The sequence below is a fragment of the Bacillus rossius genome, chromosome 5 (genome assembly GCF_032445375.1).
Source record: "Bacillus rossius redtenbacheri isolate Brsri chromosome 5, Brsri_v3, whole genome shotgun sequence".
Lineage (NCBI taxonomy): Eukaryota > Metazoa > Arthropoda > Insecta > Phasmatodea > Bacillidae > Bacillus > Bacillus rossius.
Genome location: NC_086333.1, coordinates 78,758,724 through 78,781,209, shown reverse-complemented (window position 1 = coordinate 78,781,209; position 22,486 = coordinate 78,758,724). Strand labels below are relative to the sequence as shown.

Genomic DNA, 22,486 nt, shown 5'->3' with positions numbered 1-22,486 from the left:
ACGATGGTTCGCACTCTAAATTTAATTTTTATTGATAGTGCACACATGTATGAAGGTCGCCATGTAACTGCTCTATCGTTATGTTTGCACTTTGTATTGTAAAAATATAAAAACTCGGTTGTAAATTGCCGTAGTTGCGCTGAATGACTTATGCTGTTGTTGTCCCAAGCTGTCTGTCCCGTGCGGTGGATGGAGCCAACTTCTGCTCAGTCATATACCTTTGTGTTGCTTCTACTATTGGCTCACAGCTAACGAGCACTCCTGTCCAATGAGAAACCCTCAAACGTGGAAGTATCGAATCACAAGTTAGCCAGTTGAGACGTCTCACCAGTCGCCAACCAATGAGCAGGTGTCATTTGCCCGAGTGTGCAGAGGACTGTGGAGTCTATCCTGGAGGTCAGTGAATCCAGGAGTTTTTCCAGTCCCTTGTCATTTGTTTTTGTGTGCTGACTTTAGAGGAGCATGGAAGAGGTTACATCTCAATAATTCAGTCCTATCATCGTTTGCTGCTTGCCATTGGATCTGAGGAATGCCCATTGAACGTGCTCTAGGACTTATATGCTCTCGTAAGGTACCTTTATGCGCGATAGATATAGTGATATTGTGCACGTATTTCTCGCAATAAAAAAAAACCTGAACTCTCGTTAGACTGCAATAAAGGTATGCCCACACCAGCGGTTTCTTCTTTGTGATTGACGACCGTCTGCAAGAGAATCCATCGCTTATTTTGCCGGGCCATTCAGACCGCGTTTGCTTTCGCATTGAGGGGCTGTGATTGGTGCGCCGACAGTGAACAGGCGCCTGAAAGAAACCGGACCAATCACGAAACACAGACGATTCTACAGTGTTTTAACATACAATTAGTCAGTCTCGAAACCATTTCCCGAAATTTATTTGCCCGCTATATATATATATATATATATATATATATATATATATATATATATATTCCATGTCACTTTACTTACTTGTAGGTTTCATGTTAACGGGTTTTTATACGAAGGGGTTTATCCAGCTTAGGGAAAATAAGAAATATACAGGGGGAGGTTATTAATGGTGAGCATTTACCTTGCTTGGGCAATACCGTTGAGGAGGAAAGGTCAGATAATGATGATCAGAACTCGTTTGCTTTAAAGAACCATATAACTTCATGAAGCGTTCTTCGCTTGTTCATAATGCAGTTGAAACATCCACGTCACTCAATTGCGCCTAAGTAGCGCTGTGTATTGAAGTGTGGCTTAAGGGGATGTGTCTTAAACTGTATTGCTTCTATTATTTCGTGTTTTTGCACATGATTTTAAACAAATTCATAACATAAACGTAGCCTTTTTAATTTTTTATTGTTTTACTACTAATAATTCAGTATTTAATTTTTATGAACTATAAGGAATTTTTTTTATCAGTCCTAGTATGTGCTCACAGCATAAAATCATTATATGAACTGTGTATCATTAATTAAATAAATAAAAAATTATCTTTTCCCAAAACCATAGAAATGAGTATTTCAGTGTTTTGGGAAAACTTAATTTTATTAGGAAAAAAATTAGGAAAATACCCCCTTAAACAAACGGAGAAAAAAAAACTATCAACTATCGACTTGAAAAGTCGTCACAGTCACAGGAAACAGCTACTGTTCGGGTCTACAGTTGCGTAATCATCAACTTTTCACTTCGTTAGGTAACAGTGGTAGTGACTGACTCACAACAGTGTCGTTCTAGTTCAAACAATTAAAGAAAAATATTAACTTTATTGGGTTACATTCAGCTGTCGTTCTATAACATTGTTTTTACTTAGATGATTACGTTATCGGTAGAGTCCCGGAAATTTCGCGGATTCCTCTGGCCTCAGGATAGAATTCAAAGTTATAGGTGTGCTCGACCCATGTTTACTTTCCCATTGGTTGATTTCTTAGCGAGAACATTTTTAGCCTTGTTATTTGGCACTACCTGATTCGCTTACTTCTTTCCTAGCTGGACATCATTGGCTCACGGTCGTAGAGGGGCGTGTCCAGATAACTGCGGTCCAATCATGAACACAGTGCGACAGTGTGGAGGTTTGCATTCTAGCTTACGACTAAATGAATCCGCGAAATTTCCGTGGCTCTAGTTATCGGTAGAGACCGGAAAAATTCGCGTTCTCACTGACCTCCAGGATAGACTCCACAGTCCTCTTTACACTTGGGCAAATGTCACATGCTCATTGGCTGCCGACTGGTGAGACGTTTCTGCTGGGTTGCCTGTGATTCAATGATTATTTAGTTGAGGGTTTCTCATTGGCCAGAAGTATTCCCTATAAGTAGAGACCAGAACAATTCGTGATTTCAATGACCTCTAGGATGGACTCCATGATCCTCTATGCACTCGGGATAATTGCATCTGCTCATTGGTTACTGACTCGTAGCACCTGTTAGCTGGGATGCTCGTGATTCGCTACTTCTTTTGTTTACATTGTTTCATAGGCCCAAAGTCCTTCAGATATACTGTGGTCCAATCACCGAAGCAGCAAAAATGCAAACTCTTTGGATTCTAGCCTGTCGTGAAATGAATGCGCGAATTTTTCAGGTCTCTACCTATAATGTATGTGCCAATAGCGGAAGCATCTTAGAGGTGTGCATATAGGAATTAGAATTCGTGAATTTTTCCCGTCCTTATTTATCGGAATATATTGATCACCGCGGAAAATCCCATTTAAAACTAGACCCTCCCGATGTAGCTATCAGCTGGAAAGTTTTTTTTTTTTTTAGTTAAAAAGTTATGCGCTGCAGTAATTACTGAATGCAAATGAAACAGCCGTGTTCTGTTTCCGAAGGTGATGTTACGTAACCTCGAGCTGTCCCTGGGGACGTCTGGCGCATTGCAATTTAATTGGTAGGGCTTGGAAAATTTCTGTAACTAATTTGTAGGGGCATGCGTATTTCGCGGAAATATTCCGAGACCAGTTGAAAGTTAAAACACTGTAGCATCGTCTGTTTCGTGATTCGGTGTTTTTTTTCTTCTGATTTATGTCGATCGATTTATAACCAATCACAGAAATTCAGTGCGGAAGCAAACACGTCCTGAGTGGTTCGGTCAAACACGGCAATGGCTCTCGCAGACGACCGCCAATCACAAGTAAGAAACCACTGGTGCGGGTACACCTTTTTGCAGTCTATTAAGCGTTCAGATATTTTTTCGCGAAAATTGATTGTGCCTACTAATTTGTGCGACTTTTCTTTCTTTCTAAAATCTTTAGAGACGAGCTGCGTGTTAGAACGCTGTAGCATCGTCTGTGTTTCGTGATCGGTTCAGTTTCTTTCAGGTAATTACATGTCTACTGTCGTCACAGAATTACAGTTATTTGGTGCGGAAGCGAACGGTCCTGAATGGCCCGGCGAAATAAGGCAATGGCTTTTCTTGCAGACGGCCGTTAATTATAAGGAAGAAGCTGTGTGTGTGTAATTATGTATATAAGCATATGGCTGTCCCATAACTAGGGAACGGAAAAATTCGCGAATTCATTTCACAATAGGCTAAAATACAAATAGTTATACCTCAGTGCTGCCTCTGCTATTGGCTCACACCTCACCTGGATGACGCTGGGCCAATGAGAAACACCCGACCAAAGCTATATCAAATCACAGGCTGCTACGATGGGACGTCTCACAAGACAGCAGCCAATGAGTGGGTGGCATTTGACCGAGTGTATGTAGAACTATGGAGTTCATCCTGCAGGTCATTGAACACGCGAATTTTTCCGGTCCCTACCCATAACTAGGGCAGGAAATTTTCGCGAAAAAATATGAACGCTTAATAGACTGCAAAAAGGTGTACCCACACCAACGAGTTCTTTCTTACTTGTGATTGGCGGCCGTCTGCGAGCGAAGTCATTGCCATATTTGACCAAACCACTCAGGACGCGTTTACTTCCGCACTGAGTTACTGTGATTGGTTATAAAACGATCGACATAAATCGGGGGAAAAAAAAACACCCAATCACGAAACACAGATGATGCTACAGTGTTTTAACGTTCAACTGGACTCGGAATCTTTTCGCGTAATATGTATGCCCCTACCAATAACTCCACGTAAAGCCGTGAACAGTAGATAGGCAAGTAAATTACGGCTTGAATTAAAAAAAAAAATCATAAAAATTTGTAGTTTTTGAGTAAATGAATTTTTTTCTTCAAAAGTTTTAAAATCGCCATAATGCACCAAATTATTAGATTCTGTGACTAAAAATGTTTGCTACACAATAATAAATAACTCTTCTATTATTAAAAAATTCGAAATGAATTCAGACATGCTATAATTTTAGCGAAAATAATTAATTGGAAGATTTCTGAGGAAATTTTTTTTTAATCGGGTAAATTTTACTAGTCGTACTGTAAAAATTTACTTTGTTAACTTAGCAAGTCATTTGAAAATGTGGGTAATTGAAGCAATTAACTGGCTAAGCTAGCAAATATTATTTAGATAGTGTAAAGTTTCTCGATTAAAAATTGTTGCCGTATAAGCCGTGCAAGTAATTCCTCCCCCCCCCCCCCCCCCCCCACCTTACCAAAAAAAAAATCGGTGCAAACTAGCAATGGTTATAGGTACCGGAAAAATTCGCGGGTTCAATGACCTCCTGGATGAACTCCATAGTTCTGCGTACACTCGGTCAAATGCCACCCACTCATTGGCTGCTGTCTTGTGAGACATCCCAACGTAGCAACCTGTGATTCGATAAAGCTTTGGTTGGGTGTTTCTCATTGGTAGAGACCTGCATAATTCGCGTTTTCGATGGCCTTCAGGATATACTGCACATACTCCTGTACACTCGGGCAAAAAACGCAAGTTCATTGGTTGCCGACTTGTAAGTCGTCTCAGCTGGTTTGTCTGTCATTCGATCCTTCTTTGGTTGAGGGTTTATAACTGGTTGAGATTCGTCTAGATGAACAGTAAGCCAATAGCAAAATTATCAAAGAGGTATATGTGTTTGAATTCTAGCCTATCACCGAATGAATTCGCGAATTTTTCCTGCCTCTACCTATTAGCACGTCTCATCCTTTGATTGCAGCGTGCATTAATTATCTCTCTCTCTCTCTCTCTCTCTCTCTCTAATGTAAGATTCCTGTAATTAGCGCTGTCCTTGTTTAGGTGTGTTCTGTAGCCAGATGAATGCAATAAAGCTTAAAGGTTTTAGAAACTTTGTAGTGTAACGAGAAAAATGTTTTTTTTTATGTATATGAAAATTGGTAATTTGTAAAGTAAAGTTAGGAGTGCGAATTGTGGAAATAATTTTCCTGTTTTATTTCATCAAGGCCATCAGCTGATTATATATATATTTTAAATTTATAAACAGACGTAATTGAAATGCGCCATGTTGGTTTCAATTAATTTTGGTATAAAATTTAATATTGTTTGCTCTTTTCAGCGTAACAAATGCGTTCATTTAATGCCTTGTTGTTAATAGTTACCGATGGTTACAAATAGTTTATCCTGTGAAGTAATCATTGGCAGGGATACGGAAATTAAGCGCATTCATTTATTCGCAAGTCAGAATGCAAACTTTCACACTCTCGCACTGTGTTCATGATTGGACCGCAGTTATTTTGACACGCCCCTTTGAGCCAACGATGCCCAGCTAGGAGAGAAGTAAGCGAGGATAGAAATGTTCTCGCCAAGAACTAAACCAATGGGAAAACAAGCATGTTTTGCGCAACACCCATTACTTTGAATTCTACCCTGAGGCCAGACGAATCCGCGAAATTTCTGGGTCTCTAATAATTGGTGAATAGCATTTAATTATTTTTTCTGTCAGAATGACAACTCTAATAATTCTGTTAGTAGACACTATTTTATGGTCCTAGACAAAATCAAGAAACCTTACAGATAGAAAAAATATTTAAAAAATATATTGTGATAAACGATGGTAAAAAAATTAAGAACTTAATGTTCAGAAGCCAGGCGGTAGATGTGGCAACGGTGCACAATCGATGGTAAACAAAATAAGAACGTAATTTTCAGAAGCCCAGTGGTAGATGTGGCAACGGTGCTCAAACGAGGGTAAACAAAATAATAACGTAAATTTTAGAAGCCAGGCGTTGGACGTGGCAACGGCGCACAAACGGGTGTAAACAAAATAAGAACGTAATGTTCAGAAGCCGGGTGGTAGACGTGGCAACGGCGTACAAACGGGGGTAAACAAAATAAGAACGTAATGTTCAGAAGCCGGGCGGTAGATGTGGAAACGATGCACAAACGGGAGTAAACAAAATAAGAACGTAATGTTCAGAAGCCAGGCGGTAGATGTGGCACCGGCGCACAAACGAGGGTAAACAAAATAAGAACGTAATGTTCAGAAGCCGGGTGGTAGACGTGGCAACGGCGCACAAACGGGGGTAAACAAAATAAGAACGTAATGTTCAGAAGCCGGGCGGTAGATGTGGAAACGATGCACAAACGGGAGTAAACAAAATAAGAACGTAATGTCCAGAAGCCGGGCGGTAGATGTGGCGACGGCGCACTACAGTCCGAGCGTGATGCCGACTGTAGCACACGCATCGCGACGTGGGGCGGAGCGTGGGGCGGAGCGTGGGGCGGAGCCCAGCCCACGGCTGTCGGCGGCGACCAGCCTCGCCCACGGCCAGGGCCACGCTCAGTCGCGCCAACCTTCCGCGGATTCATTCCGTGTCGGGCTCGAGTCCGCAGTACCGTGTACGAGGTGTCATCGAATACACGGTCAACGACTTTCATATAGCAGCGAGCAGCTGCTGGCGCTACATCTGTTTGAAGCTATAACTGGGGACCGGAAAAATTCGCGGGTTCAATGACCTGCAGGATGAACTCCATAGTTCTACGTACACTCGGTCAAATGCTACCCACTCATTTGCTGCTGTCTTGTGAGGCGTCCCAAACGTAGCAGCCTGTGATTCGATAAAGCTTTGTTCGGGTGTTTCTCATTGGCCCAGAGTCATCCAGGTGAGTTGTGAGCCAATAGCAGAGGCAGCGTTAAGGTATAACGATTTGTATTTTACCCTATCGCGAAATGAATTCGCGAATTTTTCCTGTCTCTATCTATATGTACCTGGGAGAAACTCAACCAATCACGAAACACAGACGATGCTACAGTGTTGTAACTTTCATCTTGTCTCGAAATCTTTTCGTGAAATCTGGATGCCCCTAATTATAACTAGGACACTTGTATTTCGCGAATACATTTCGTGTCAAGGTTTTTTCTCAAAATACTGTAGCTTTTCTCCTGTGGTTATTGGCTGAGGTCGGTGAGAGGTGTCGTCCCGCTCTTGACGGGGCCAATGAGAATGTGGTCACCGTACTGCTGCACCCTCACAACTTGCCATGACTCTTAGAAAAAGCTACAGTGTTTAGTGAAATACCTTGACATGAAATGAAATCGCGAAATACAGGTGTCCCTAATTGTAACTAATGATGGTGTAACAAAAAATAATTATTGTTCACAAGCTGGTTGGTATCGGTGGGCACCATCTGTTCTGTACTGCAGTCTAGGCATGAGACAGACTATAGTGGCTGATTTATTACTGCAGAAATTCTTCTTTTGAATGGGTCGATGTGGTTTAGCCACGGTATTGCTGGCTGGTAGTTGAGTAGTCCAAAGTCGTAGAGAGGATTGTCGAGTGAATTGTGATCTAATTATCAAAGTAATGTGAAAATATATACATACCTAGATACTGGAAAAATTCGCGTTTTCAATGACCTCTAGGTTAGACTCCACAATCCTCTACACACACTCGGGCAAATGCCACCTGCTCATTGGCTATTGGCTCGTGACACCTGTCAAATGGGACGCTTGCGGTTCGATACTTTTATTGGTTGAAGGTTTTTCACTGGTTCAAAGTCCTTCAGATAAACTGTGAGTCAATCACAGAAGCAATATAAAGATACAGTTGTTTGGATTATAGCATATCATGAAATGAACCCGCGAAATTTTCCGGTCTCTATATATACATGCTTGCAGTCTACTTTACGGCCAAAGGAATCCCCTAAATATCAGTGTCTCTAGGCATGTGCTTTTTTTGCCGCGAAAATGTTTCGAGCCTGGCTGCGTGTTACGACACGCCTTTGTTTCATTGGGCAGGAAAGTATACTTGAAGCACATATGCATCTGCTTCACGTTGGTGATTAGGCTGCATTGTTCCCGACACGCCCCTTGAAGACCCAGAGCCAGTTGTAAAACAGGAGAAGTGGTTACCCAATCATTGTGACCCGCCAAAGGATGTGGCATTGTTATCGACCAGTGAGCATTCCAAAAAGTCTTTACCACGTATAAGCGAGATGATTCTAGCCTGGAGTGAAATAATCATGGCTAGATGCAGGCATTTTTCGCGATAAAAAAAATTCTGAACGCCTATTAGACAGCAACAAGGTAAAGGTACCCGCACCAGCGGTTTCTTCCTTGTGATTGGCGGCCGTCTGCGAGAGAAGTCGTTGCCTTTTTTGACAAAGCAATTCAGGAATAGTTTGCTTCCGCAGTGAATTACTGTAATTCGTAATTGGTGTTGTAACAATGTTCATGTACCGGAATGACACTCTCACAATCATGAACCACAGAAAATACTATAGTGCTTTAAATTTCAGCTACCCTCGAAATTTTTTCGCGAAAAATGCATGGCCCTACTTATTACTAGGTACCGTTAATATTTAGGGATTCATTTTGCGATAGGATAAAATTCATCTGTTTATAGCTCTAAGATTCTTCCGCTATTTGCATTCTGTTTGTAGGGAATACTGGGCAGTGAGAAACAACCAAATAATTAGCGAATCACAGGTTACCAAGTTGTGACGTCTCACCAGCCGGCAGCCGTTGGCCGAGTAGACAGAAAACCGTGGAGGTAAAGAGTATAGACATGCATATTTCGCGAAAGCATTCCGCGAGTAGCTGAAAGTTAAAACACTGTAGTATCGTCTTTGTTTCGTGATCGGGTGAGTTTATTTCAGGTGCATGTCTACTGTTACATCACCAATCACAGTAATAATTCAGAGCGAAAGAAATTTCGTCCTTAGTGGCTCGGTCAAACAAGGCAACTACTTCTCTCGCAGACGGCCGCCAATCACAAGGAAGAAACAGCTGGTGCGGATATACCTTGTTACAGTCTAATAGGCGTTCAGATTTTTTTTCACGATAAATACCTGCCCCTAGTAATGACTAGAGACCGGAAAAATTTGCGAATTTATTTCGCGATAGGCTAAAAAAACAAATAGTTATACCTCAATGCTGCCTCTGCTATTGGCTTACAACTCACCTGAATGACTCTGGGCCAATGAGAAACACCCGACCAAAGCTTTATCAAATCACAGGCTGCTACGTTGGGACGTCTCACAAGACAGCAGCCAATGAGTGGGTGGGATTTGACCGAGTGTACGTACAACTATGGAGTTCATCCTGCAGGTCATTGAACCCGCGAATTTTTCCGGTCCCTAGTAATGAGTAGAGACCGGAAAAATGCGCTGATTCATTTCGCGATAGGCTAGAATCCAAACTAGTTCATTTTCATGCTGCTTCAATGATCGGACCACAGTTTACCTGAATGACCCAAAGCCAATGAAGAATACAAAAAAAAAAAAAAACAGCGAATCACAAGCATGCCAGTTGACAGGTGTCACGGATTAGTAGCCAATCAGCAAGTTTAATGTGCATAAGTACATGGAGGAACGTGGAGTCTATCCTAAGAGGTCATTGAAACCGGGAATTTTTCCGGTCCCTAGCAATGAGCGTTCAGAGTTTCTTTCTCGCGGAAACCTCTTGCCCGTAATCACTCTGCAGCCCTTGTCTGGCGGCGGGGCCGTGTTCCCGGGTGTCGACCTTGTGCCCCGCGAGGCAACAAGCCGCTGTTATCGCGGGATAAGGTATCTGTCGTCACGCGCTCGCCGTCTGCGCCATCTTCCCGTCGCAGGGCGCGTCTACCTTCTCTTCGCAGTGCGCCGTGTATGCCATTAGCGCCGCACTTGCCTCGGTGTGCTCTGCTGCCGGATACACGCCGTAGAGCTGAAAAATGGTTCTAGGTGCAGGGTACTGTGGTGCTGGGGTGCTAGGTGCAGGGTACTGTGGTGCTGCGGTGTCGGCGACCCCTCCCCCGCCGCACGTGCGGCCCACGTGTGCTGACGTCATCTCCAGGAGGAGGAGAGGCCGGCCGCAGCCGCCGGCAACAACACGACACTGTCGCCCGACACGGCGGACGATCCCTTGTCTTCATCTCGTCTGGCTCGAGTCGCGCATGGAGACCGGGAGACTTGGCGGATTCGTTTGGCGTCACGTCAAGATCCGTTTGCTCTTTCAACGTTCGCTTTTGTTCTTGTTGCTAGCCGGTTCGGGGCCTTTTGCAAGAGCTTGGTAGTCGAGCAACCAGCGTGAGGCAGATGCATGTGTGCTCAAGAGACAGTCGCGGCTCTAGTTATGGAATGTGTGATGAAGGCCGGGGTTGTTGCGACCCGCGCCGCCGCTCAGAGCAGCTGAGTCACGGCCCGAGGCCAGCGCCCCGGGAGGGGGTTGGGGGGGAAGGCTGTTGCACTCGCGCGTCTCGTGACTTACCGCCGGCCGGAAGTCGCTATGAGGCGGCTTCCTGTCCGCACCTCGCGCGAACACGCCTTGTCTTCTTGTCTACCTGCGGCGTGAGCCGTTCCTCCTTCCAGCACACCGCGTGTGTGGTTCTACCCCACACCACTCGCAGCCGTTAGGCAGTGGCCAATCACAACCAAGAAACCTTACTGCATTCCAATGAGCGTTCAGATGATTTTTTTTATATAGATGAAAACACATGCCACTAATTGAATGGCTGAGGCCGTGTCTCCGCTATCGACATGTCTGGTCGACCCCTGCGCCGTGTAACACTTCAGTCGCGTCGCTGGCCGTTTAGTCGGAGGACATTAATTGTTCCGGCCCGTGTGTTCTGGGCGATGGGGGAACAGCGAGATGATAATGTGCCGGGACCGTTTGTTGACTTTCTCCCCTGGCCCCGGAACTAACGGTTGTGATCTCGAGTGCTTCTCTCTGGTTAGCGAGCCTTGGCCGGTAGCGGTCTTCGCGGTGTCCTGGTCACGTGACACGCCACCACGGGAGATGACGTGACAAGACGTTAAACCTTAATGCGACTCTTCCTGGTGTAACTTCGTGTTATCAACACGAGCTTTAACATAAACATCCTTCACAATATCTTTCAATAACAATGTAGCAGGAGTCAGAAACCGCACTATTCTATAAGGGCCTTTATATTTCAAAGCCAATTTACTAGAAAATCTATCACTAGCTTTGCTTAAATAGTGCGTCTTCATTAGAACTTTATCATTCAGCTTATAAGTAGAGACCGGAAAAATTCGCTTGTTCAATGACCTCCAGGATAGACTCCAATATCTTCCACACACTCGAGAAAATGTCAACTGTTCATTGGCTGCTGACTTGTGAGTCTTCTCGACTGGGTGGCCTGTGATTCGACACTTCTATGAGTGAGGGTGTCTAATTGGCCCTCAGAACCAATGACAGAAGCAGCACTAAGGTATAATTATTTGAATTTTAGCATAACACGAAATGAACCCGTGAATTTTTCAGGTCTCTACTTATAAGTCATCTCGTCTCGTTGCGCGTCATACCTCCGTCACAGCCAAGTCAAAGCTTGGTTGCCAGTACGCAATAAAAATTCACCTGCTTCCAAAAAGTCCGCGAATTTTTCACACCCCCAGACACATGCAAGGGCTTCCTTCTTATAAACTGAGTAATTCATTTCGGCCCCTTGCCGCAGGAGACCCGGCAACATTGCACATTCACGCTACACTCCAACCAGACCACCGCCATGTTTTGACACACCACGAGGTAGTCCAAACCAACGTGTGTTTGGTCACGAGACGTTTCATGTTTAAATTTCTACATTGCGAAAACATTAAGAACATTGAGAGAAAACACCTAACCCTACCTGTTGTTAACACGTGGACGTAACATCTTGTGACATCGCAAGTCATAGAGAGGCTACTGGCTGGGTGCAGACAAACTGCAACCAAAATTCAGAGGGTTCCTTTCCAAAAACAGCTTCAAACTCAGGGGTACCAACTGAGATCTCAGTAAGAAGTAGGGACCGGAAAAATTCGCGGGTTCAATGACCTGCAGGATGAACTCCATAGTTCTACGTACACTCGGTCAAATGCCACCCACTCATTGGCTGCTGTCTTGTGAGACGTCCCAACGCAGCAGCCTGTGATTTGATAAAGCTTTGGTCGGGTGTTTCTCATTGGCCCAGAGGCATTCAGGTGAGTTGTAAGCCAATAGCAGAGGCAGCACTGAGGTATAACTATTAGTATTTTAGCCTATCGCGAAATGAATTCGCCGTAGTTAAGGAGCCCGCCTCGTCAGGGATGTATACGTGTGTTAGTGAGGCGGGATGATAAGCGCGACGCTCTCTGGTATTTCTAGCGCGGTATCGCCTCTAAGCGCAAGGCTCTGAACTGGCGCGCAGTATTTTCGTCGTCACTGGATTGCTGTGAAATTTCAGCGGTGGCAGTAACAGCATATGCCCGAGAAATGAAGATAAAGGTGTAATGCAAGTCCCTTAAGTGCTTTCAAGAATCTGTTCCGGTTGTTTTACGCCTAAAAATTACTCTGAAAACATGCGCTCTAGCCATTTTAACTCTTATAAAAGTACAGTTAAAACTTTAGCCGCAATCAAAAGTACTTATCGGCCTTCAGCGAACTCTTAAATGCTTTCCGTAAGCAGACCCCACTCGGATATCTCAAGTTGTTTTGAATTCGCGTTGTTTTTTCTTGAAGCTGTGCGCACCGCGTGTGTGCCCCGGTGGGCGATAGGCGCACTATAGCCAGGCGCGTGTCGGTGCCGCCTGCAGTGGAGAAGGGACCGACATTGACGAGTAGACGGCAGTGGGGTTGGGTGTTGGGGAGTGAGGAGGGGGATTGCATGGGAAGAGGGGGGGCAGCAGGCTATTTCTGAGTCGCCATCTGGCTCGGGTTATTCGACGGCGCCCGGCGCTCGCCGACTTCCTGGCTGTAGGGGTCTCGCGGAGATACTTCCAGGCCAGCTTCAGAGGCGCCGTCCGTGCGTCGTGATTGGCAGGGGCAGGCATTTTTCGCGGAAAGAATAGAATACCCATTAGACTGCAACAAGGTATACCCACAACAGACGGAAACTTCCTCGCGTGATTGGCGACCGTCCGAGAGAAGAGCCGTTGCCTTGTTTCACCCGAGCCGAGCTGAATGTTAAAACACTGTAGTATCGTCTGTGTTTCGTGATTGGGTGTGTTTCTTTCAGCTACGTATCTACTGTCAGAACACCAATCACAGTGATTCAGTGCGGAAGCAAACGCGTCCTGATTGGCTCGGTCAAACAAGGCAGCGACTTCTCTCGCAGACGGCCGCCAATCACAAGGAAGAAACCGTGGATGCGTGTGTAACTTGTTGTAGTCTAATAGGGGTTCAGAATGTTTCGCGAAAAATGCCTGCCGCCCAATTATTAACTATTGGTAGAATTACAAATGGTATTAAGAAATGTAAAGTGAAAATTGATTTAATGTTGCATTATCAACTGTAAATCCTCCTCATACTCAATGTACTATATCTTGTCTTAAATGTGTAACTGCTAGAGACCGGAAAAATTCGCGGGTTCAATGACCTGCAGGATGAACTCCATAGTTCTGCGTACACTCGGTCAAATGTCACCCACTCATTGGCTGCTGTATTGTGAGACATCCCAACGTAGCAGCCTGTGTTTCGACAAAGCTTTGGTTGGGTGTTTCTCATTGGCCCAGAGTCTTCCAGGTGAGTTGTGAGCTAATAGCAGAGGCAGCATTGAGGTATTACTATTTGTATTTTAGCCTATGGCGAAATGAATTCGCGAATATTTCCGGTCTCTAGTAACTGCTAATAGCCACTTCATGTTAAACATTACTCTTATCAACCGCAATAATGAAGATAAAGGCACTGTGTTAGGATAGCTATCTGGACAAAAAAAGGTTTTCGTGAAATACAGGTGTGTCTGCCTATCTCGGCAGTTCCTGTCGTCTCGGGAGTCCCTGTCTGTTGGCGTAGTATTCGCAAAATTCCAAAAGCAACGGTAAAACTTTGGACACCCATCCTGACTTGGGTTTTCCATGGTGCTTCCTGTGATGGTTCCTGACAGTAGGCCGTGCCCACTGTCGATTACTTCCCTGATTTCCCTGAAATCGGTCTGTATGTTCCCGTCTCCCGTGGCCCCATTGTCAACCAGACGTTAATAGAACAGCAGACCATCCTGAAACAGCTGCCAGTTTCTGTCAAGTTTTGAGCTTGCTCCTTGAACAATGTTACGCGCCCCTACACGACTCTTTGCCGATGGACAACAGACAGTCCTTGCTTAACCGTGTCCCAAAACGAGGGGGGAAAAAATATCTGAATCGCGTCACGGCTTATAACTAGAGACCGGAAAAATTTGCGGATTCATTTCACGACAGCCTAAAATTCATATAGTTATACCTCAGTGCTGCCTCTGCTATTGGCTCACAACTCACCTGGACGACTCTGGGTCAATGAGAAACACCCAACCAAAGCTTTATCGAATCACAGGCTGCTACGTTGGGATGTCTCACAAGACAGCAGCCAATGAGTGGGTGGCATTTGACCGAGTGTACGTAGAAATATGGAGTTCATCCTGTAGGTCATTGAACCCGCGAATTTTTCAGGTCTCTGCTAATGGCCATTTGCACCGTCTGAGTCCAAGCGTGATCTCGGTTTACAATCTGGTTTTAATCGTGGTTGGACCACCTAGTCTGTCGCGCCATTGTCGCGCCATTGTGTTGCGAGCGCTGATCTAAGATCATTGTGGACTGCGAGTGGGACTGCACCTCGGGGGGAGGGGAAGGGAATAAGGGGGGGGGGGGGGGTAAATTGTCATCCCCCGGGAAATTAGAAAAAAAACTAGGTTTAAATTGTTAGTGTTTTAAGCTTTTTCAGACTATTTTCACCACAAATCACAAAATAATTGCTAACATTATATAGTTACCTCAAAATATTAATTGTTAATTACTTTAATTAATAGCCAAATCATGTGTGAAGTAGATATCATTTACACACAACTCAAGAGTATGCCCGTTTGTAATTGATTGAAGATTGAGTGCTCTGTCTAATCTTTTATCATGAAAGTAAAAATTAAGCAAACATCAAACCAAAAACAAAGCTTTCTTGAACTTTACTCAATGTCGTCAGCACAAGCTATTTTTATGTTATAAGTGACATGTTATTAGTAGAGACCTGAAAAATTCGCGGATTCATTTCGTGTTATGCTAAAATTAAAATTATTATACCTTAGTGCTGCTTCTGTCATTGGTTCACTGGTAATCTGGAGGGCTGAGGGCCAATTAGAGACCCTCACTCATAGAAGTGTCGAATCACAGGCCACCCAGTCGAGACGACTCACAAGTCAGCAGCCAATGAACAGTTGGCATTTACCCGAGTGTGAAGAGGATATTGGAGTCTATCCTGAAGGTCATTGAACCCGCGAATTTTTCGGGTCTCTAGTTATAAGTTATATGTTATAAGTTATTTCTCTTTTGACTTGGTAACATTTTATTTTACAATTGTTTGTAAATGATTGATAATTTTACTTCAAAATGGGGTGGCCAAATACTGGGTTGGACAATTCTGGGGTGGCAAGTGCGATCCTTTGCTACCCCCGAATTACGCCTATGGTTAGGGACTGGAAAAATTCGCGGGTTCAATGACCTCTAGCATGAATTCCATATTTCTTCGTACACTCAGTCAAATGTTACCCACTCATTGGCTGCTGTCTTGTGAGAAGTCCCAACGTAGCAGCCTGTGATTTGATGCTGCTTTAGTTGAGTTTTTCTCATTGGCCCAGAGTCATCCAGGTGAGTTGTGAGCCAATGGCAGAGGCAGCACTGAGGTATAACTATTTGTATTTTAGCCTATCGCGAAATGAATCCGCGAATTTTTCCGGTCTCTACCTATGGTTGTCGAGCAGTGGTGGTTGTCGAGCAGCGGTGGTTGTCGAGCAGTGGTGGTTGTCGAGCAGCGGTGGTTGTCGAGCAGCGGTGGTTGTCGAGCAGCGGTGGTTGTCGAGCAGCGGTGGTTGTCGAGCAGTGGTGGTTGTCGAGCAGCGGTGGTTGTCGAGCAGCGGTGGTTGTCGAGCAGTGGTGGTTGTCGAGCAGCGGTGGTTGTCGAGCAGTGGTGGTTGTCGAGCAGCGGTGGTTGTCGAGCAGCGGTGGTTGTCGAGCAGTGGTGGTGGTGTTGGTTGTGGAGGGCGAGTGCCGGGGTTGACGGCGGCGCTCCTGTGTTGCAGACGTACTCCCGCGACAAGGAGAACCAGGGTCCCGGGCGCCTGCCGCCCAGCACCACTCTCCAGAGACACGTCAAGGCCAACAGGAATGTGCACATTCCCAGGTGAGTGCCTGTCCAGCAACTAGTGCTTCCAGCGCGGCATCGCCTCTGAGCGCAATACTGTGTCTTGTGGTAACCTTAACATTATATGGCGGAGTATGTATAGAGACCTGCAAAATTCGCGGTTTCAATGGCCTTCAGGATAGACTTTACATACCCCCTGTACACTCGGGCATATAACGCAAGTTCATTGGCTGCCAACTTGTAAGTCGTCTCAGCTGGTTTGTCTGTTATTCGATCCTTCTTTGGTTGAGGGTTTATAACTGGTTGAGATTCGTCCAGATGAACAGTAAGCCAATAGAAATATTATCTAAGAGGTATATGTGTTTGAATTCTAGCCTATCACCGAATGAATCCGCGAATTTTGCAGGTCTCTAGTAATGAATATATACTACCGGTTTTTTTTTTTTTTTTTTAGCAAGGCCCTTGAATGCACCGAAAAATCTGTACCGGACGTTAAATGGTTTAAAATAATTAATCTGAACACACGCCTATTATATTTTTTCACATTTCTAAAAATACAGTTTTAAACAATTAATCAGAAATTAGGTCTAATCAATCTGACCTCAGCGTATTCTTAATTATTTATCGTAATATCTAGATAGTTTTCAAACCGTGTCGATTTTTTTCTGATGCTCTCAGCACTATGTGTGCTAATCAGTGTGTTCTGCAGATGCCAATTCTCACAGTTTACCTAGCGGAATGAGTTATGAGAGACACTTAACCCAAGAAGCATAGAATCACACGATACCCTGTTAATATGTCCTTCAATTCAACAGCCAGGGAACATTTATTTGCCTGAGTTTACAGAGGACTATGTAGTGTGTTTGATAGGCCAATGAATCAATCCGCCCTGCCCTTACATATCGAACAAAACAACAGCATAGTCCGGGAAACAGAACAAATGACCTCGCAGAAGCGAAATGGGGGTGCCTGATTGCTTTGCGAGTGATCGTCAGCGCGACCGTGGCGTCTGATTGGCTGCTCCACGCCGTGGGAGGTCCCGCGCTGGTCGTGTCCGCCCACCTGGCTGGCTGCTGATTGGGCCACTGATCGCTAGGGGCAGGAAATTTTCGCGAAAAAATCTGAACCTTAATCGACTGCAAAAAGGTGTACCCGCACCCACGAGTTCTTACTTGTGATTGGCGGCCGTCTTCGAGAGATGTCATTGCCATATTTGACCAAGCCACTCAGGACGCGTTTGCTTCCGCACTGAGTTACTGTGATTGGTTATAAAACGATCGACATAAATCGGGGGGGAAAAAAACTCACTCAATCACGAAACACAGATGATGCTACAGTGTTTTAACGTTCAACTGATCTCGGAATCTTTTCGCGAAATATGCTCGGCCATCTTGTTGGCGAGTGAAGCGAGCAGTATCGCTCCTGAATGCTTTCAGTGTCTTAACTGTGTGACATGTTGAGAGGATTACCATTGGCTCTGGAAGTCCACCCCCCCCTTCCCCCCCGGAGCGCGTCACACAATGATTGCGGGTCAATAGAAAGAAAGACCGTGCGATAACGCAGACAAAAAAGATGGCTGTGTAATCTCGAAGATATCAAAGAGTTATCTATACAGGAAAAAAAGCGATACAAGGCCGATCAAGGACACAAAAAATAGTTATCAGACGGAACAAACAACCAATGCAGCTTTCCCTAACAACTTCTTATTATAAGGAAGACGAATAGAAGATAGCTGATGTTCCCGTGACTCAGCGGAAACTAAAGTTAAGTCTCCCTTTACAACCGCAGAAAAGCAGTTGTGTAGAGAGTTTTCATTTTAACGAGGAAGCAATTAGGCTGTACTTTCTGCACACTTTCAGTTGCGAATTCATGCGATGGTAGCATATATGCTAGGAATATGAATAGATGAAGGTCTACATGTAGTTTCCCGCCGGCGGGGTCTGCATGGAGGGAACAGCTTGTGGAGTGTGTGGGTCGTTACCACAACGCCGAAATACCATAACGCCGAATGTCAAAATTGACCACAACGCCGACAGCTAGAAAACTGCTGTGTACCACAACGCCGAAATAACAAATGAATGAATTTGTGTGTGTTTCTTAAATGTACCTTAACGCCGAAATACCACAATCAAACCAAACCTTACCTAACCTAACCTAACCTAGCGTAATATAACCTAACTTAACCTAGCCTATCCTAGCCTAGCCTAACCTAACCTAACCTAGTCTAACCTAACCTAGTCTAACCTAACTTAGTCTAACCTAACCTAGTCTAACCTAACCTAACCTTTGTGGCAGTCCTGCAATGACATTTTTCGGCGTTAGTGTATTTCGGCGTTGTGGTCAATTTGGTATTTCGGCGTTGTGATATTTCGGCGTTGTGGTGCGTCCCCGGAGTGTGTGAGGTGCGGAGCAGCGGGAGTACCCCGAGGAAACCCACAACCCACGACCCGTGTTCTTACCTCGCCGTGATTCGAACCCCGGTCGCCTTGGTGGGAGGCGAGTGTTCTTACCCCTCGACCACAAGCGCGGCTCCAGGGGAAGGGCGCAGGGGGGGCGACAGCCCACTTCCGAGCCCAAATTTTACTTATTTATTTGTAGGGAATATTAATGTTAACTTAAATACTTTCGTTAATGTGCTAAACTCTTCTTTCAAACAAATTTTGTACGAAAATACTAAATTTCAGTAATTGAGACCATATATTTTGTGAATATCCCAAGGGCAAAGTCATGATTAGGGACACCTGTATTTCGCGAATACATTTCGTGTCAAGGTATTTCACAATATACTGTAGCTTTTCTCCTGTGGTTATTGGCTGAGGTCGGTGAGAGGTGTCGCCCTGCTCTTGACGGGGCCAATGAGAATGTGGTCACCGTACTGCTGCACCCTCACAACTTGCCATGAGTCTTAGAAAAAGCTACAGTGTTTTGTGAAATACCATGACATGAAATGAAATCGCGAAATACAGGTGTCCCTAGTCATGATTATTAACTGCATCCTCCTGTGTGTGAAAGCCCTGCCAGATAGGTCTTCCTGGAGCCGCTATTGCTCTACCACCGCGCCTCTTGCTAGGGATGTGAAAAGTAAAACAGACCTTTCGGTCACATTTCCTCGCAACACGCTTATCTGCTACTTTGACCGCCACAATTATCTTATCAGCGCCAGGGGAAAATATTTACCGAACATACAGAGAGTAAGCCTCCATGTTCTACATAATCTTACACAAAGACAGTGACATGATGTTACTTACCATCACGGGTAGTTCATGAAGACCGATGAAGCAAGGACTGTTTGCTACTTTTAACATTTGCTTTCGAGTATTAAACATACAATGTAATTTATTTTATATGTAAATAATCTTATGTTCACTCCTGAAATATTAAAAAAAAAACATTCTGTTCAATTGATTACAAGGTATTTGTAGCTTGTATTTTAAAATTAATGGTAGTAATATAATTAAGTAAATAATCCAACTTCGTGTTATTCATTGCTGGTACATGCTAATAAAACCTAACCATTGCTAGAAATATTTTCCCCTGTAAAGTCATTGGCGTTTATAGTGAATTCATTTTTTGTAAATGACTTAAAACTGCAATAATACTGCTAATGCATACCTGTCGTCCGACTGTGTGTTAGTTTGGAGTGCCGAGCTACAGACTGGACGTAAAGGTTAGATGTTACGTCACACTTGCATGCGAGCAGTATAAGTCCTTCTTACGTACGAGAGTTATAAACGTATAAAAACCGACAAGTATTCAATAGTTCGTTTTTCCCGGGGTTTTTTCTCTAGCCATTCTCGTTTGTTCATTGGTCGTTGTCTTGGGAAAGTACATCGTTGTCTTGAATGACTTGAATGTGATTGGTCAGTTCAATTTCTGCTGGATTGTTGTTGGTTCAGACTACTCCGTGGCGTATCAAAAAACTGACTTCATTAACCGATAGCAATTGGTTGCAAAATACATTAATTCTTAAGAATGCCTATAACTAGAGCCACTTTATTTCGCAGACACATTTCACTCCAGTCTAGACTTATTACCTAAACATTTAATCAAGCCTTTTCAGAACGCTCAGTGGTCGATAGCAAATTCACATTTTTACGTCAAGAGCCCAATCATCTACGTGAATCAGCTGCATATGAGCTTCAAGTATACTTTGCTACCCAATAAATCCGTGGCAAAAACGTGTCTTAACTAACGTGACATAACATACAACATTAATCTGAAATGTACGCAGTGTAAACCTTTAAGTTCAAAAACACTAGGCGTGTCTGCATACAATGAGCGTAAAATTTATAACATGCAATTTTGATAATTTTTGTTGTTGTTGATACGTTTATCATACCCATTCCACAGTTACAACGGCGTTCCTATGAGAGGGTTTTCTAATTCCAGGTGGTAGAGGAGCCCTTGGCATGGCTTACCTTCGAAGTAATTAGTTCACTTGATGTGAATTCTGCCAGGACACCGGTCGCGTATCTGCTCCAACAGCGCCACTCTGCCTCGTGCCTAAGTAGTCTCTCTTCGCTCTGGCTAGGGACTGCGCCCTAGTGGGCTCAGACACCCCCGAATTGTCAACTGTGCGCCCAGGGAAAAGTTGCGGTGACGTTATTGAAGTTACAAAACTTGGATATCGCCGTGTCTTCATGAAGTTCGTTGGTTCAAAACGGAAGTTTCGCTTGTTGGAATACACAGCACTAAAGTCAGAGCACTTGTCTAACTGCACTGGGTTGAAACTGTGACCTCTGACTACTCTTCCTCTCTGTGAGACGGGTGCCAACTCTCTCCACAGACGAGAACTGCGATAAGCCTCAAAGACGAGTGCAAAGAGCGTAAACAATATTTACAAGTCTGTTGTATGACCTGTCAACGACTAGGAAATATAAACTATTTAAGGAGGAGAGATATGTCATTGGTTCCAGCAGTTTTTATACCATAAAAATATCTCTATCGTTTAATATTGCAGAAATTGCTTCGATAAGGCATCTCGAACATTAAAGAGATTTTGAAAGGAAATAACATTGCATAGGGACCGTACAATTTTGCGGTTTCATGGTGTTTCAAACACGTTGTCGTTGTTCTGCTTCTGCGGCTGCCCTGCAGTTCATCCGGAGGACGGTGAGGCAATAATGGAACCCGCAGTCAAATTCTTGAGACATAGAGGGAGGGCCAACGGTAAGCACGGGCCCCTGGGAAGGGGGGGGGGGCTTGAGTGTCCAGATTATTTATAATGCTTGGGTATACTTGGGTTTACTCAGATTGGACGAATGTTACAAGTCTGTTCTATTGGAAACCGTGCACGTCAATGCGAATACGTGCAGATGAAATTATTTCAACGGTTACTTTTTTTTTAAGTGAAAACTTTTTTAAGCGCGTTGAGCGATTTTTGGTAGGGGAAAAACTTATGGGTTCGCGTCACCGACATGCTAGTGACGTGTTGCGCCAGACTGGCGAATCGCAGCGGCCTGTGTACATGTATACGCATATAGACACTAATACATTGTATATACTCGACTGTATCGTGTGCGTGTTGGACTCTTTTTTGGATGGGTAAAATCTTGTGAGTTCGCATCACCGACATGCTGTAGTAGCAGTAAGTGAAGTTAATTTGACCACGTGAATACATGACCTAGGTCTGACATCACTGGTAAGTCATAGCTAGGTAATGAATTTTTATGTAATTTTGACATACCACTGACATCTGTTGTTACTAAAAAATTATCTAAGGATAAATTATGTCATGCTGACATCTTACTGATATAATACCAAAATAATTTTCTTACGTACATTTGACGTAGAAATGATGTCATATTAGATATTACACATTTAAAAACATTGTTTTAAGTTTTCACTTCTGTTGACAGTCCCCATGACTGGCTTTTTTTTTAAATTTTAAATATGCAGGATGTATACTGCAGCATATTATAGCCTATTTGAATACAATAACGCAGAAAACTTAAAATGTACAGGAAGTTTTCCATGAAACATAGTTTTAACGTTTACATCTATCAACCCCGTTTTCACATTCACCATTTTGAAAGCGAATGCGGATTCCCTCAGTGAAGGACTTCTTAATTCCAGTGAAGGGCCCGGGCCCCTTTGACCCCCCCCCCCCCAACCCGGGGGATATACGCCCTTGCATCCAACAGCAACAGCAATCACA

At 44.1% G+C, this 22,486-nt stretch overlaps 1 protein-coding gene across 3 annotated transcripts in view; it reads left to right on the top strand.

Moving 5' to 3' along the window:
- LOC134532075 (serine/threonine-protein phosphatase 2A regulatory subunit B'' subunit beta-like) overlaps positions 1–22,486 on the top strand; it is a 191,862-nt gene that overhangs the window by 120,615 nt on the left and 48,761 nt on the right. For all 3 annotated transcript variants that reach the window (XM_063368270.1, XM_063368272.1, XM_063368273.1), the window contains exon 3: positions 16,268–16,368. In XM_063368270.1, the coding sequence (XP_063224340.1) occupies positions 16,268–16,368 (101 nt within the window). The remainder of the gene's footprint in view (positions 1–16,267; positions 16,369–22,486) is intronic.